The following is a 14,110-nucleotide window of genomic DNA, read 5'->3' as shown; positions in this document are numbered from 1 at the left end:
CAATGTCTGTATTTCCGATTTCTTTGGTGAAGTCCAGATTCCTGCTCTTTAGGCCAAAGGCAGATGACCTCAGGCCTTGGATATTCTAGGATGAAATAGTGAAGGCTTTGTGTTCCATAAAGTGTCTAATGTTGTTGGTTGTGTGGTTTGGCCTCAGGCCAGTAATTGTGAGCAGAGCCTGCTGAGCATCTGGTACATGCCATTGGCTTGGGCTAGTGTAAGAGTGGGTGTTGGGCCTGTTTGCCTGCTCACGGCCTGGGCGTATGTGTGACTTTCATGTTGAGGCCCTCTTTGTGGGAGTGGGGGGCTTGGGGTGGGTAGGAGGGGCATAGGTCTGATCTGAGGGGGCCTAAATGGGGTGTGGGCATGGTTGACTTGGGGGGAGTTAATTGGTTGGGGTGGGGGTGTAGATGTGGTTGATGGTGCTGTGGTCTGGATGTAGGTCCTCTCTGCGGGGGTCCTCTATGTGTAGGTCCTGGGGGGTCCCGCAGGTCTGGGAGAGTGTCTCGCTGGTCTGGGCGGGGTGTCTGTTGATCTGTTGCTCCTGTGTGAGGTGTTGGGTCTGCGGTTGAGGGCGATATCCTTTAGGGTCCGGGCGAAGGTGGGCACTGCTGCCTTGTATAGGTGGACCTGGTCGTAAAGGCTGTTCACGTCCAGGGTGGAGTGGTGGGCCAGGAAGACATTTGGTTTTGATGCACAGTCACGGGAAATACTTGCGTTTACCCGCTGTATGGTAGCAGGGTGGAAGTCTTTTCGTGGTAACAGGGTTGAGATAACCACTTGTGCGTTGGGGAAAGTAGAAGAAGCTTTTTCTATCACGCCCTTGAGTGATGTGGCCACCCTTTCCTGCTGTGTTCTCAGGTCGTTTGTGCCTGTGTGTATTATTATGTGGCTGGGTGATCCTAGTCGGTCCTTAGACAGAAGGTCTAGGGCACGCTGGGTATTTGGACACCAGAGTTTAGACACTGTGTGTTTTGGAAAAAGTTTATTTTCTTGTATGTATTTCCCGTTTGAGTCCATAAGGAGTACAATCTGTGGCTTGTGTATGTCCTTAGTGGGTGTGGGGGGGTCGTCATGAGGGCTATCAGGGTGTCTGACTGGGGGGTTGCTCAGAGGGGTTGGGGTCCCCAGGGCTTGGGGTTCTTCATTTGTTTGTCTGGGTGTGATGTCGAGGCTATGGTCAGGGTCTAGGGTGTACTGTTCTGCTGCGGTGTCGAGACTTTGGCCAGGATCTGAGGTGGGCTGTTCTCTAATGGGTTGTTCAATGTCACCCGTCATCGTTCTCACCTTCTCCTCCAGCACTCTGATCCTCTCCTCTAGTGCTCTGTTCTTCTCCTGCTCCTGCTCTTTCTCCTGTTGATGTTGTCTCACCACAGTCCAGAGTGCAGACATGTCTCTCTCCACCTGCAGCTCTCCAGGTCTAGTTAAGGGGGTGTTGTTGTGCTGGACTGTTGTCTGGGTCTGTGCTAACTGGTGTGTGTTCACCTGCTGTTCCAGCTCCACTTGCCTTACCTCCAGCTGGGTGAATTTATCCTTCATTTCAATGAGGGAGTAGTACTCTGTGCTGGGAAGTTGAGTTTCTGCTTGGGGTTGCTCTGTGGGGTTATTTAATGAAGAGGTCTGGTCTGACCCGCTCGGGGTAGGGGTATCTTTCTCAAGGGACAGCTTCTCCTGCTGAGCTATTTCTTTGATTAGGTGAAAGTCCAGCTGGAACTGTTTGGTGTTGCCTTGAACCAAAACGGTTCCAGATTTATAGAGATTAATATTAGACGACTCAGAGTCCTCGTTGTCCAGTATCCTGAGTTTCCAGCCGTCGCTAACACCCCCCCTCTTAACAGAGGGGTAGTGTGCTAGTATAGCACTGTGCCATGCCAGGGGATGGTCTGTGTGGAAGATAAGGTTGCTTATGTTCCCATTTTTATACAAATCAGCAAAAAGTGTCTCGTGCTTCCCCAAAAGAAGTTTCAATTTGTACTCTTTTCGTGTCTTGTCGTTTTTTACATTCAGAGGGTACTGTATTTTAAGCTTGGTAGCCTTAGAATTCAGTCCTTATAATATAAAATATATCATTGTAATGAATTTTTCTTCTTGGTTTTTGAAAGTGAAAAATAGCTTCATACTAAACATTACTCACTCAGTTCCAGGTTGGATGGTGTTTTCAGGTTTCTGTTTGTTTTCCAGAGCATTTGCTGTATAGTTTGAGAATAGTAATCCTTGGTAGTAGAAAGCTTTCCAGGTAATTCCGTCCAAAATCAGGTTGTAGGTTTGGAGTTTTGGTTTGGAATAAAGCTTATGTTGTGGAGGGTAGCATCCTGTATATGTCCCTGCCAAAAAATCCTACTTTATCTAACTCTAAATCTATATTTTTTGTTAAAAATGCAGGAGCAATGTCTTTGAGCTCTCTCTCTCTCTCTCTCTCTCTCTCTCTCTCTCTCTCTCTCTCTCTCTCTCTCTCTCTCCCTTGTTTCTTTCCTCCAGGCCTTGGAGACAGATGGAAAGGTGTAGATGTGGACTAATCTTCTCTCTACAGTCCTGTCAATGAAATAGCACCTGCTCCATCCAATCATTGAACACGCTCATGGGCTCAGCCAAGACCTTATTGGTCATCAGGGCAATCTGCTCCCTGGTAATAGCCAATCAGAAGCATCCTGTGGAATGCTGACAGATCCCCCATTGTTTTGATTGACTGCCACTTCAGCTGCCCTCGATCAATATGCCATCACGCACACACACACACACATGGGCTGGCACGCACACACAGGCATGGATAGTGACACACCGACACACACACACAGACTCCTCCCACATACACACACTTAGACACATAGACTCCCCCATAATACACACACTCAGACACACAGACTCCCCCCACATACACACATTCAGACACACAGACTCCCCCCACATTCACACACTCAGACACATAGACTCCCCCCACATACACACACTCAGACACACAGACTCCCCCCACATTCACACATTCAGACACACAGACTCCCCCCACATACACACATTCAGACACACAGACTCCCCCCACATTCACACACTCAGACACATAGACTCCCCCCACATTCACACACTCAGACACACAGACTCCCCCAACATACACACACTCAGACACACAGACTCCTCCCACATACACACACTCAGACACACAGACTCCCCCAACACACACAGACTCAGACAAACAGACCCCCTCCCCAACACAGACTGAGACACACAGACCCCCCAACACACACAGACTCAGACACACAGACTGAGACACACAGACACCCCAACACACACAGACTCTGGCGTTGTGAAAATAGATAGATAAAAAAGGGAGCAGCTGTTGTGACTCCAGGTCCAGTTCTTTAGAATAGATGCGTGTGATACTGCACGTGTCTGCTGACAATACAGGAAATACAATATATCACAGGACACACTTTTTTACACAACTCAGTCAGATCCAGAGAGCAGTGTGGCAAGGTGACAGAGCATCATGTGGCAGTGGTCTCACTGTGATGTCTGTGTGTGTAACCTCTTGCATAACGGCTTCAGTGTTCAGATGTCAACGCTACCTGAGCCTAATGACAGGAACAGTGTGACCTGGTGGAACATTAGAGACACTCACACACACTCCAACTCACACACACACACTCCAACTCACACACACACACACTCACACTCACACTCACACAGACACACACTCACACACTCACACTCACACACTCACACACACACACACTCACTGACACACTGACTCATGCAAGGGAATGGCAGGGAGAAAGGTGAGTGATAATAATAATAATTCCTTATAATTTGTAAAGCGCTTTTCTCACATCCAAGGCATCAGATCCAGTGGACAGGAGAACTGAATTAACATAGGTCCTTGAAAGCTTTTCTGAGCAGCTCAGTCTTTAGCTGCACCTTAAACGAGGCCAGAGACTCTGCAGCCCTGACAGTGACTGGAAGTGTGTTCCACAGCCGAGGGGTCGCACAACTGAAAGCCCTGTCACCTGTAGTGTTTAGTCTGCTGTGGGGCTGCTGAAGGGAGATGGACCTGGAGGAGTGAAGGGTGCGTGTGGGGCAGGAGGGTAGGATGAAGTCAGACAGATACTTGATGTGAGAGAACAATAAAATAAATGGAGAGCTAAGGGGGAGAGGGAGAAATGGAGAGCTAAGGGGGAGAGGGAGAAATGGAGGGAGAGTAAAAAAAGAAAAGCGTGAAGGGAAAATGAAGACAAGGAGGGAGGGAAGAGAGATGGAGAGGAGAAATATCCTCACCTCCCTGGGGTCAGATAGAAACAGTCAAGCTGCTGTGTTGTGCCTACAGGGTCAAAGGTGACTCATCTCCAACTCACACAGATACCAGACACACACACACATCACACACACATCACACACTTCTCCATCTCAGAGGTCAAACTGAGGGTCATGACCAGCAGAAACGAGACGCTATACACTACACACACCCATCATCTTCTTGTCTGTTTTCACACACACATTAAACTGTCACTTAGAACGGGGGTTGTCACTCAGAGTGAGTGAGGGTGGTTTTGGAGCAGGCAGAGCTGTGTGTGTTTGTGTGTGGGTTTCATGTGTGGGTTTCGTGTGATCATAACAAGCTCTTTAAATAGAGATGTAACCGTTGGAGCTACAGATGTGTTCACAGAGTGTGTGTGTGTGCGTTTGTGAGTGTGTCTGTGTGTTTGATTGTAATGTATTCTCCCGTCCTGTAGGTGGCGAGCAGGCAGCCAGCAGACCGTTCTCCATGAGGAGCAGTAGAAGATGCCGGCTCTGCCAGCGCTGCTGCTGTCGATACACTTCTCCTCCTTCCTGCTAGTTACCATGGCACCACGCTCCGGAAGCCAGGCCACCCTGCTCTCCTCCGTCCGGATGGGTGAGTGTTTATCTATCAATCCATCCCTCCCTCCTTCCATCCCTTGATCACCCTCAGGTGTCTGTCTCCCCCCTCTTCCCCCAGTATCTCACCCCCCTCCTCCCCCTTGCCCACCAGGGCACACCCATTCACTCACCTGGCCTTCACAACCCTCATAAATACTCTGCTTGTCTCTACTCTTTTTGTCTTGCTGTCTTATGGTGTGTAACATCAATGTTTTCTCTCGCTCCATATCTACGTCTCCCTCCCTCCCCATGTAGCTGCGATCCTGGATGACCAGTCAGTGTGTGGGCGTGGGGAGCGGCTGGCTCTGGCCCTGGCCAGAGAGAACATCAACAGTGTGATGGAGGGAGGGGCCAGAGCCCGCGTGGAGGTGGACATATTCGAACTGCAGAGGGACTCCCAGTACGAGACCACTGACACCAGTGAGTAACACCAGTACTGACTAGTAAGACCAGTAATACCAGGAGAGACCAGTACAGATGAGTACAGACCAGGACAAACCAGTACTGACCTGTGCAGACTCAGTAGAGACCAGCACAAACCGTTACATGACCACAGACACGTGTACAGACCAGTAATACCAGTACAGATCAGTAATACCAGTAAAGGCCAGTACGGACCAGTAATACCAGTAGAGACCAGTACTGACCATTAATACCAGTAGAGACCAGGACTGACCAGTAATATCAGTACTGACCAGTAATACCAGTCCAGACCAGTACTGACCAGTAATACCAGTACTGACCAGTAATATCAGTACAGACCAGTACTGACCAGTAATACCAGTATAGCCCAGTACTGCCCAGTAATACCAGTAAAGACCAGTACTGACCAGTAATACCAGTACAGACCAGTACAGACCAGTACTGACCAGTAATACCAGTACAGACCAGTACTGACCAGTAATACCAGTACTGACCAGTAATACCATTACTACACTTATAGATTGAGGATATCATTCAGTCGTTTTTGTGTATTAGCTCACAGACCAATGAGTTCTATCAGGATACAGACACTTGCTGTTCCCATTGCAAGAGGTCACCACCCTGCCATAAGCCACAGCGAGCTGGAGGGAGAAGTGACTGTGTGGACGTGTGTGAATGCACTGTACAGTATGTGTGTGTGCTTGAGTGTGGCTTTATTCATGTGTGTGTTTGTGTGTGCGCTTTTGTGTGGCTTTATTCAAGTGTGTGTGTGTGTCCTTGACCAGTGGGCAGGACACTCTGACAGGCGTGTTTGCCATCAGGGTCCTTGGATCACAGGCCTTATCTTACAGCTGAAGCTGTATGACACACACACACACACACAGACACACAGACACACACACACACACACACACACACACACACACACACACACACACACACACACACACACACACACACGCCAGAGGTTATGGGTGATGAGGATGGAGTGATGGAGAGGAATGAAATGGAGCCCAGGGTGAATCTCAATAGTCTGAAGCAGCTTCCTCTCCTCACCTCATTTCCTTCAGCTGAACTGACATGAAGATGCACCCATAAACTTACTGTAGCCCCATGATGGGTGCGATTATTGCCCCCTGTCAATCATTGACTCAGAGGCCTTGTTTCCCTGTTACTGTCTAGGTTCAACCATGGTTACTTTGACACAGTGCAGTGTGGCAGGAAGACATGTTGGCCTTGATCAGTGTGCCAGTTGCATTGATGAGATTAACTATGAGACAGAACAGACTGACTGACAGACTGAACATGCCCTAACAGTAGGCAAGATGGAGTTTCCACCATGTTGCTATGTTTCCATCCTTTTCCCATCAGTGGTCACAAAGGAAAAGAGATCATTTAATGGCTAGGTTCCACTCTACAAACTCACTCCCTTCCCTCTGCCCGTGAAGGGAAGGTGGCATAATGGAACCAAGCCAGAGGGTTAAAGGACAAAGCAAGGAGTGAGTAAGAGTTCTGAAGTCCACAAGCATTAGAAACAATAGACTGCACTTCAACATTTATAGCAACAGACAAAAAAGATAGTAATACATTCCCACCAGACTAACAGAGCACCCAGACAAATGTGATTTATTTTAAGAGAAGTGTTCCTGTTCCTCTGTCTCTCTCTCCTCTCTCAGTGTGCCAGATTCTACCTAAAGGAGTGGTGTCTGTGATAGGCCCTGCCAACAGCCCTGCTTCTGGCTCTACTGTCAGTCATATATGTGGAGAGAAGGAGGTACACACTCTCACTCTCTCTCTCTCTCTCTCTCTCTCTCTCTCTCTCTCTCTCTCTCTCTCTCTCTCTCTCTCTCTCTCTCTCTCTCTCTCTCTCTCTCTCTCTCTCTCTCTCTCTCTCTCTCTCACACCCTTCTTGTTCATCGTTACAGTGTCAGGAGATTGAGTCTCCCAGGAGTGCTGAATCTCTCCTCATGTAATTAACCATCAACCACCTCTTCCATCTGTTTTCTCTTTACTCCCTTTGGCCTTTTATCCCTCCTCACTCTGTTCTCCTCTTCCCCGCCTCTCCTCATCTTTGTTTCCTCTCACCATCCTTCTACCACAATCTCTCACTCTCTCTCTCTCTCGCTCTCTCCTTAACTGTTTATATACTGGTTGTTTGATATCATTGCCTTCTCTGCTCTTCTTTCCTTTCTCTCGCTACTTCCTTTATCCTCTCCTCTCCTCTCCTCTCCTCTCCTCTCCTCTCCTCTCCTCTCCTCTCCTCTCCTCTCCTCTCCTCTCCTCTCCTCTCCTCTCCTCTCCTCTCCTCTCCTCTCCTCTCCTCTCCTCTCCTCTCCTCTCCTCTCCTCTCCTCCTCCTCCTCCTCCTACGTCTCCTCCTCTCCTCTCCAGATCCCTCATGTAAAGATAGGTCCAGAGGAGACTCCCAGGTTGCCCTACCTGCGTTTTGCCTCGGTCAGTCTATACCCTAGCAACGAGGACCTGAGCCTGGCCGTGGCAGCCATCCTGAGATCCTTCAGCTACCCCTCAGCCAGCCTGGTCTGCGCCAAGGCCGAGTGTGAGTACTGTATGTGTGTGTGTGCTTGTGAGTGTGTGTGCACGCATGTACTGTAGATGTGTGTGAATGTGTAATTGTGTGTGTGTGTGTTCGTGTAACTCACACTCCCTGTGCGAGCTCACGGCATCTTGGCACATTCACACTCTGGGCGAATATGACTGTCCTGCTGTTAGACACTCATTCTAACAGGCTGCTCTTAAAGTTCACTAAACTGTACATGCAAACAACACAACACGTGGTCCATACAAATCACACTCCAACAGAATCTACCTCTTACTCATCCTCCAGCACTTGGCCAGACAGTCAACCACCTGTCGGCCTCCAGACTATTGATTTAAATATTGATGCACAGTAATTATTCCAAAGAGCTGTAATTCTGTTTCAGTCTCAGAAAATGAAGAGCTCCTCTCCTCTTCATAGACTTGCCACTTTGAACATGAGACGCTTTGAAATACACCAGAAACTGTACAGTGATTTTGATGTGATATACAGGCCTACTTCCTTCATTCCATTTGATGTGTTTACAAAAAGCTTCTCTCATATTTGGAAGAGGTTTTAAAAGCAACAGGTACGGTAGTCATGGTGATATAGTGATTGCGGGGGCAGATGAGGCTCTATATTTGTCTGGGAAGTGATCTCGTCAAGGTTACCGTTACCCACACTCTCTGACCCACTTGGCTGTGGGAGCTATCGCTGTGCTGAGCTGCTGGTTGCCATGGCTGCAGAATAGGTGCTAACTGCCACTCAACAGGCTGACTGCCTGACTCCCTCTACACACACACACATGCAGTCAGTGTGCTGCAGAGAGATGTACGATTAACATACCATGGTTACAACCAACAGGGGTTTTCAAATTTTTCCATCTACCTCCGTCGAGTGGCATTCAGGAAAAGTGGACGCTATGTGTGTTTGTGAGATAGGGCCGGATATAACCGCCGTCCATCACATATCAGATGTAGTGGTTGAGTAACGCAAGGAGACCAAGATGGTTTCATTTTCTCTTCTTATATTGTCCATTCGGTTGCTGCATGGAGAAATACTTTTTATGTTGATTTCCAGGCGTTTTCCGGTTCTTTTTGGCTCACTGAAATGATTTTAAAGGAGGGTGTATCCGTGGTTTTAGACCATTTTGGAGGTTTCCTTCTCTAGTTATGTATGGGTCACATCCAGCTATTAATCTAGTGCCATTATGCAGTTTTTATGAGATGGATGAGGTTAGAGGAAGGATAGGAGAGAGGGAGGTGGTAAAAAGGGATAGAGAGAGAGGAAGCAAGAGGTAGGGAGAGAGAGATGGTGATAAAGAGCTGGAGAGAGGAATAGAGGGATCGGGGAGAGATGATGAGAAAGGAGATGGAGAGAGGAATAGAGGGATCGGGGAGAGATGATGAGAAAGGAGATGGAGAGAGGAATAGAGGGATCGGGGAGAGATTATGAGAAAGGAGATGGAGAGAGGAATAGAGGGATCGGGGAGAGATGATGAGAAAGGAGATGGAGAGAGGAATAGAGGGATCGGGGAGAGATGATGAGAAAGGAGATGGAGCGCAAAGGGGAGACCAGGAAAAGAAAAGAAAGCGAGAGAGAGAAAAAAGAGCTAGAGAAATAGATAGAGAGGGAGGGAGAGGTTAGGGAAAGAGAGAGAAGTTAGAGAGAGAGAAGGAGAGGTTAGGTTAGTGAGAGAGTGTGATAAAGAGAGCGAGGAAGCTAAAGAAAGATAATTGATTTTTCTCCTCCTTCAAACTAATTAAAGTTTTTGGCCTGGTTCAGTGATTATCACACTGCTTACAGGCCTGCTCTCCGGGAGGCCCCTGTCCCCTCCCCCTCCCTCCTCCCTCCTCTCTCCCCTCTGGCTCCCTGTGAAGCTCCCCAGACGCTGGTAGCTCCTCTTATTTACTTTTCCAGCAGCGTTTTACTAGAGAATATAGAATTAGAATGGGAATTAGAGTTTAGATTCTAAATCCTAAGGACTATTCCATAGTGTTTGGCCCAGGGACTAGCTAACAGTACTGTATATATATACAGTACAGAATGCTTTGAGGAACGAATGCGTCATGTGTTGATGCATCACATGCATCATGTCGTCACCGGAGACTTTTGATATTGTGCATTGCAATGGGAGAGAAAGAAGTAGCCGTTCATTTAGCTTTTCTGTTTGGCTTGTCCCTAGTTGGTCTTGTTGCTATGTATGTTGCTAAGTAATTACCAGTCTGTCCGTAGTGGATTGGTGGGTCCGTTTTTTCACTTGCTTTCAACCACATCATCTCTCTCAGAATTGTGATACATTTCACAGTGCTATACAATATACAGTGAGGGAAAAAAGTATTTGATCCCCTACTGATTTTGTACGTTTGCCCACTGACAAAGAAATGATCAGTCAATCATTTTAATGGTAGGTTTATTTGAACAGTGAGAGACAGAATAACAAAAAAAAAATCCAGAAAAACGCATGTAAAAAATGTTACACATTGATTTGCATTTTAATGAGGGAATCACAGTTTGGTACCTGTATAAAAGACACCTGTCCACAGAAGCAATCAATCAATCAGATTCCAAACTCTCCACCATGGCCAAGACCAAAGTGCTCTCCAAGGATGTCAGGGACCAGATTGTAGACCTACACAAGGCTGGAATGGGCTACAAGACCATCGCCAAGCAGCTTGGTGAGAAGGTGACAACAGTTGGTGCGATTATTCTCAAATGGAAGAAACACAAAATAACTGTCAATCTCCCTCGGCCTGGGGCTCCATGCAAGATCTCACCTCGTGGAGTTGCAATGATCATGAGAACGGTGAGGAATCAGCCCAAAACTACACGGGAGGATCTTGTCAATGATCTCAAGGCAGCTGGGACCATAGTCCCCAAGAAAACAATTGGTAACACATTACGCCGTGAAGGACTGAAATCCTGCATCGCCCTCAAGGTCCCCCTGCTCAAGAAAGCACATATACAGGCCCGTCTGAAGTTTGCCAATGAACATCTGAATGATTCGGAGGAGAACTGGGTGAAAGTGTTGTGGTCAGATGAGACCAAAATCGAGCTCTTTGGCATCAACTCAACTTGCCGTGTTTGGAGGAGAAGGAATGACCCCAAGAACACCATCCCCACTGTCAAACATGGAGGTGGAAATATTATGCTTTGGGGGTGTTTTTATGCTAAGGGGACAGGACAACTTCACCGCATCAAACGGACGATGGACGGGGCCATGTACCGTCAAATCTTGGGTGAGAACCTCCTTCCCTCAGCCAGGGCATTGAAAATGGGTCGTGGATGGGTATTTCAGCATGACAATGACCCAAAACACACGGCCAAGGCAACAAAGGAGTGGCTCAAGAAGAAGCACATTAAGGTCCTGGAGTGGCCTAACCAGTCTCCAGACCTTAATCCCATAGAAAATCTGTGGAGGGAGCTGAAGGTTCGAGTGCCAAACGTCAGCCTCGAAACCTTAATGACTTGGAGAAGATCTGCAAAGAGGAGTGGGACAAAATCCCTCCTGAGATGTGTGCAAACCTGGTGGCCAACTACAAGAATCGTCTGACCTCTGTGATTGCCAACCAGGGTTTTGCCACCAAGTACTAAGTCATGTTTTGCAGAGGGGTCAAATACTTATTTCCCTCATTAAAATGCAAATCAATTCATAACATTTTTGACATGCGTTTTTCTGGATTTTTTTGTTGTTATTCTGTCTCTCACTGTTCAAATAAACCTACCATTAAAATGATAGACTGATCATGTCTTTGTCAGTGGGCAAACGCACAAAATCAGCAGGGGATCAAATACTTTTTTCCCTCACTGTACATGCAATAGGCAACGATGTCAAATTCTATATCAATGCCATAGTGGTAGGTTAGCACTATATAATTATTGAATCCTCCTCAGAACCTGATTTATAGGATCTCTTGTTAGAACTACCAGTACAGTACAGTTTCTATGCATTTTACCATGCCAATCTCCAACATCCCATGTTTGTTTGTGGGATGTTAAATGAAGTCTCACCTAAAATGTCTCTGTTATTCTATCCCTTCTCTTCTCCTTCTCTCCGGCTCTCTCCCGGCTCCGCCCCTCAGGCCTTCTGCGATTGGAGGAGCTAGTGCGGCGCTTCCTGATCTCCAGGGAGACGCTGTCAATCAGGATGCTGGATGACAGCCTGGACCCCACCCCTCTGCTGAAGGAGATACGAGACGACAAGGTGGCCACCATCATCATCGACGCCAACGCCTCCATCTCCTACCTCATCCTCAAAAAGGTCAGGGTTCATGCCTCAGTGCTGGGGTGGCTTTTATAGAGTAGCTACATGAGTTGTCGCCTGTAGAGCACAAACAGATCTGAGATCAGGCTGAGAAGTTGTACCTAATGACTGATTTAGTATCAGGGCCCATGGTATGATAATCTGATCCTAGATCTGTGGTCTGGGTCAACTTCTAGCTAAATAACAATTTGACTGATGATTGTTGCTTGCTGGACACAGCAACTGTGAAGTTTTATAGTGAGCAACAATGGTTCAATTATCTTAAGCAGCTTAAATCGTAATGACAGCTTGTCTGTTTGACATGCGGTAATCCATATTCAGTGGTGATAATGGGTCCGTAGGTGTTATGATCATTTATATTGTACAGCTTGTAGCGACAGCAGTCAGAGCACAGGAGTGACTCAGAGATTGGCCTTTATATAGAACTGTGTCTGTCTGTCTGTCTGTCTGTCAGTACATGCATTACCACTGCTCTCTGCTCTGTCTGCTCCCTGGCTTAAGCTTTATTGTGCAAGTTTGACAATTGAACAATGTGGTTATGGTAAGCTCTCTCTTTCCACCCCTTTCTCTCTCTTCATCCCTCTCTCTCTCTCTGCTTCTGTCCTTCTCGCCCTCACTCTGTCTCCCACCACTTCCCCTCTCCATCTATCTTCCCCCTCTCTTCTCTCTTACTTTCTATCTCGCTCTCCTTCTCTCTGTCTCGCCTCCCTCCTTCGCTTCTCTCTCTCTCTCCACAGGCGTCAGAGTTGGGGATGACATCAGCGTTTTACAAGTACATCCTCACCACCATGGTAAGAAAGCACCAACGCCTCTTAGCATTCCTGCCATCCTTCCACCTTTCCTCTCCTCCGTGTCCTCCCTTCCTCCTTCCCACTCCCTCTCTTTGTCCCTGGGTGTGTGTGAGGGACGGGGCTCAGGGGCGTGCCAGGTGGGAGAAACACATTACAACACACAGAGAGAAATACACTACATTACCAAAAGTATGTGGACACCTGCTCCCTGAACATCTCATTCCGAAATCATCGGCATTAATATGGAGTTGGTCCCCCCTTTGCTGCTATAACAGCCTCCACTCTTCTGGGAAGGCTTTCCACTAGATGTTGGAACATTGCTGTGGGGACTTGCTTCCATTCAGCCACAAGAGCATTAGTGAGGTTGGGCACTGATGTTGGGTGATTAGGCCTGGCTCGCAGTCGGTGTTCCAATTCATCCCAAAGGTGTTCGATGGGGTTGAGGTCAGGGCTCTGTGCAGGCCAGTCAATTTCTTCCACACCGATCTCGACAAACCATTTCTGTATGGACCTCGCTTTATGCATGGAGGCAATGTCATGCTGAAACAGGAAAGGGCCTTCCCCAAACTGTTGCCACAAAGTTGGAAGCACAGAATCGTCGAGAATGTCGTTGTATGCCGTAGCGTTAAGATTTCCCTTCACTGGAACTAAGGGGCCTAGCCCGAACCATGAAAACCGGGGCAGCTCTAGCAGGGCAGAAATTTGACGAACTGACTTTTTGGAAAGGTGGCATCCTATGACGGTGTCGCGTTGAAAGTCACTGAGCTCTTCAGTAAGGCCATTCTACTGCCAATGTTTTCTATGGAGATTGCATGGCTGTGTGCCCGATTTTATACACCTGTCAGCAACGGGTGTGGCTGAAATAGCTGAATCCTCTAATTTGAAGGGGTGTCCACATACTTTTGTATATAGTGTATGTAAAAATTGGAGTTTACATGTTTATAGATAATTTAGGTTAAAGGTAAAACTTCTCCAGAAATTATAAGTGATATCAATCTTAACCGTTTATCTTTTCCAGTAATGAAGACATGGATGTCTCAGGGCATGGTTGGGTACGCAAAATGGGTAAACTTTGAGCACCTTTATCTCTTGAATGTTTCTTGAATTCAGGTCCAAAAAGTCACATTCTAAGCACTTCTACATGGGCAAATATGTATGGAAGGTTTCATTCAAATAAAAAAGGCTGCTGTCAAAAAGGGATTGAATTCAA

The 14,110-nt window shown here is 47.4% G+C and overlaps 1 protein-coding gene across 5 annotated transcripts in view; it reads left to right on the top strand.

Annotated features, from left to right (window-relative positions):
• Window positions 1-14,110, top strand: part of LOC121542884 (glutamate receptor ionotropic, kainate 5-like) — a 118,414-nt gene that overhangs the window by 80,055 nt on the left and 24,249 nt on the right. For all 5 annotated transcript variants that reach the window (XM_045208631.1, XM_041852487.2, XM_045208633.1 and 2 more), the window contains 6 exons: window positions 4,722-4,882; window positions 5,143-5,307; window positions 6,987-7,084; window positions 7,701-7,866; window positions 11,928-12,106; window positions 12,847-12,900. In XM_045208631.1, the coding sequence (XP_045064566.1) occupies window positions 4,771-4,882; window positions 5,143-5,307; window positions 6,987-7,084; window positions 7,701-7,866; window positions 11,928-12,106; window positions 12,847-12,900 (774 nt within the window). In that variant the 5' untranslated portion in view covers window positions 4,722-4,770. The remainder of the gene's footprint in view (window positions 1-4,721; window positions 4,883-5,142; window positions 5,308-6,986; window positions 7,085-7,700; window positions 7,867-11,927; window positions 12,107-12,846; window positions 12,901-14,110) is intronic.

This window comes from Coregonus clupeaformis, chromosome 28 (assembly GCF_020615455.1).
Source record: "Coregonus clupeaformis isolate EN_2021a chromosome 28, ASM2061545v1, whole genome shotgun sequence".
Classification (NCBI taxonomy): domain Eukaryota; kingdom Metazoa; phylum Chordata; class Actinopteri; order Salmoniformes; family Salmonidae; genus Coregonus; species Coregonus clupeaformis.
The sequence above is the reverse complement of the archived record's forward strand: the minus strand, read 5'-3'. Positions and strand labels throughout refer to the sequence as shown.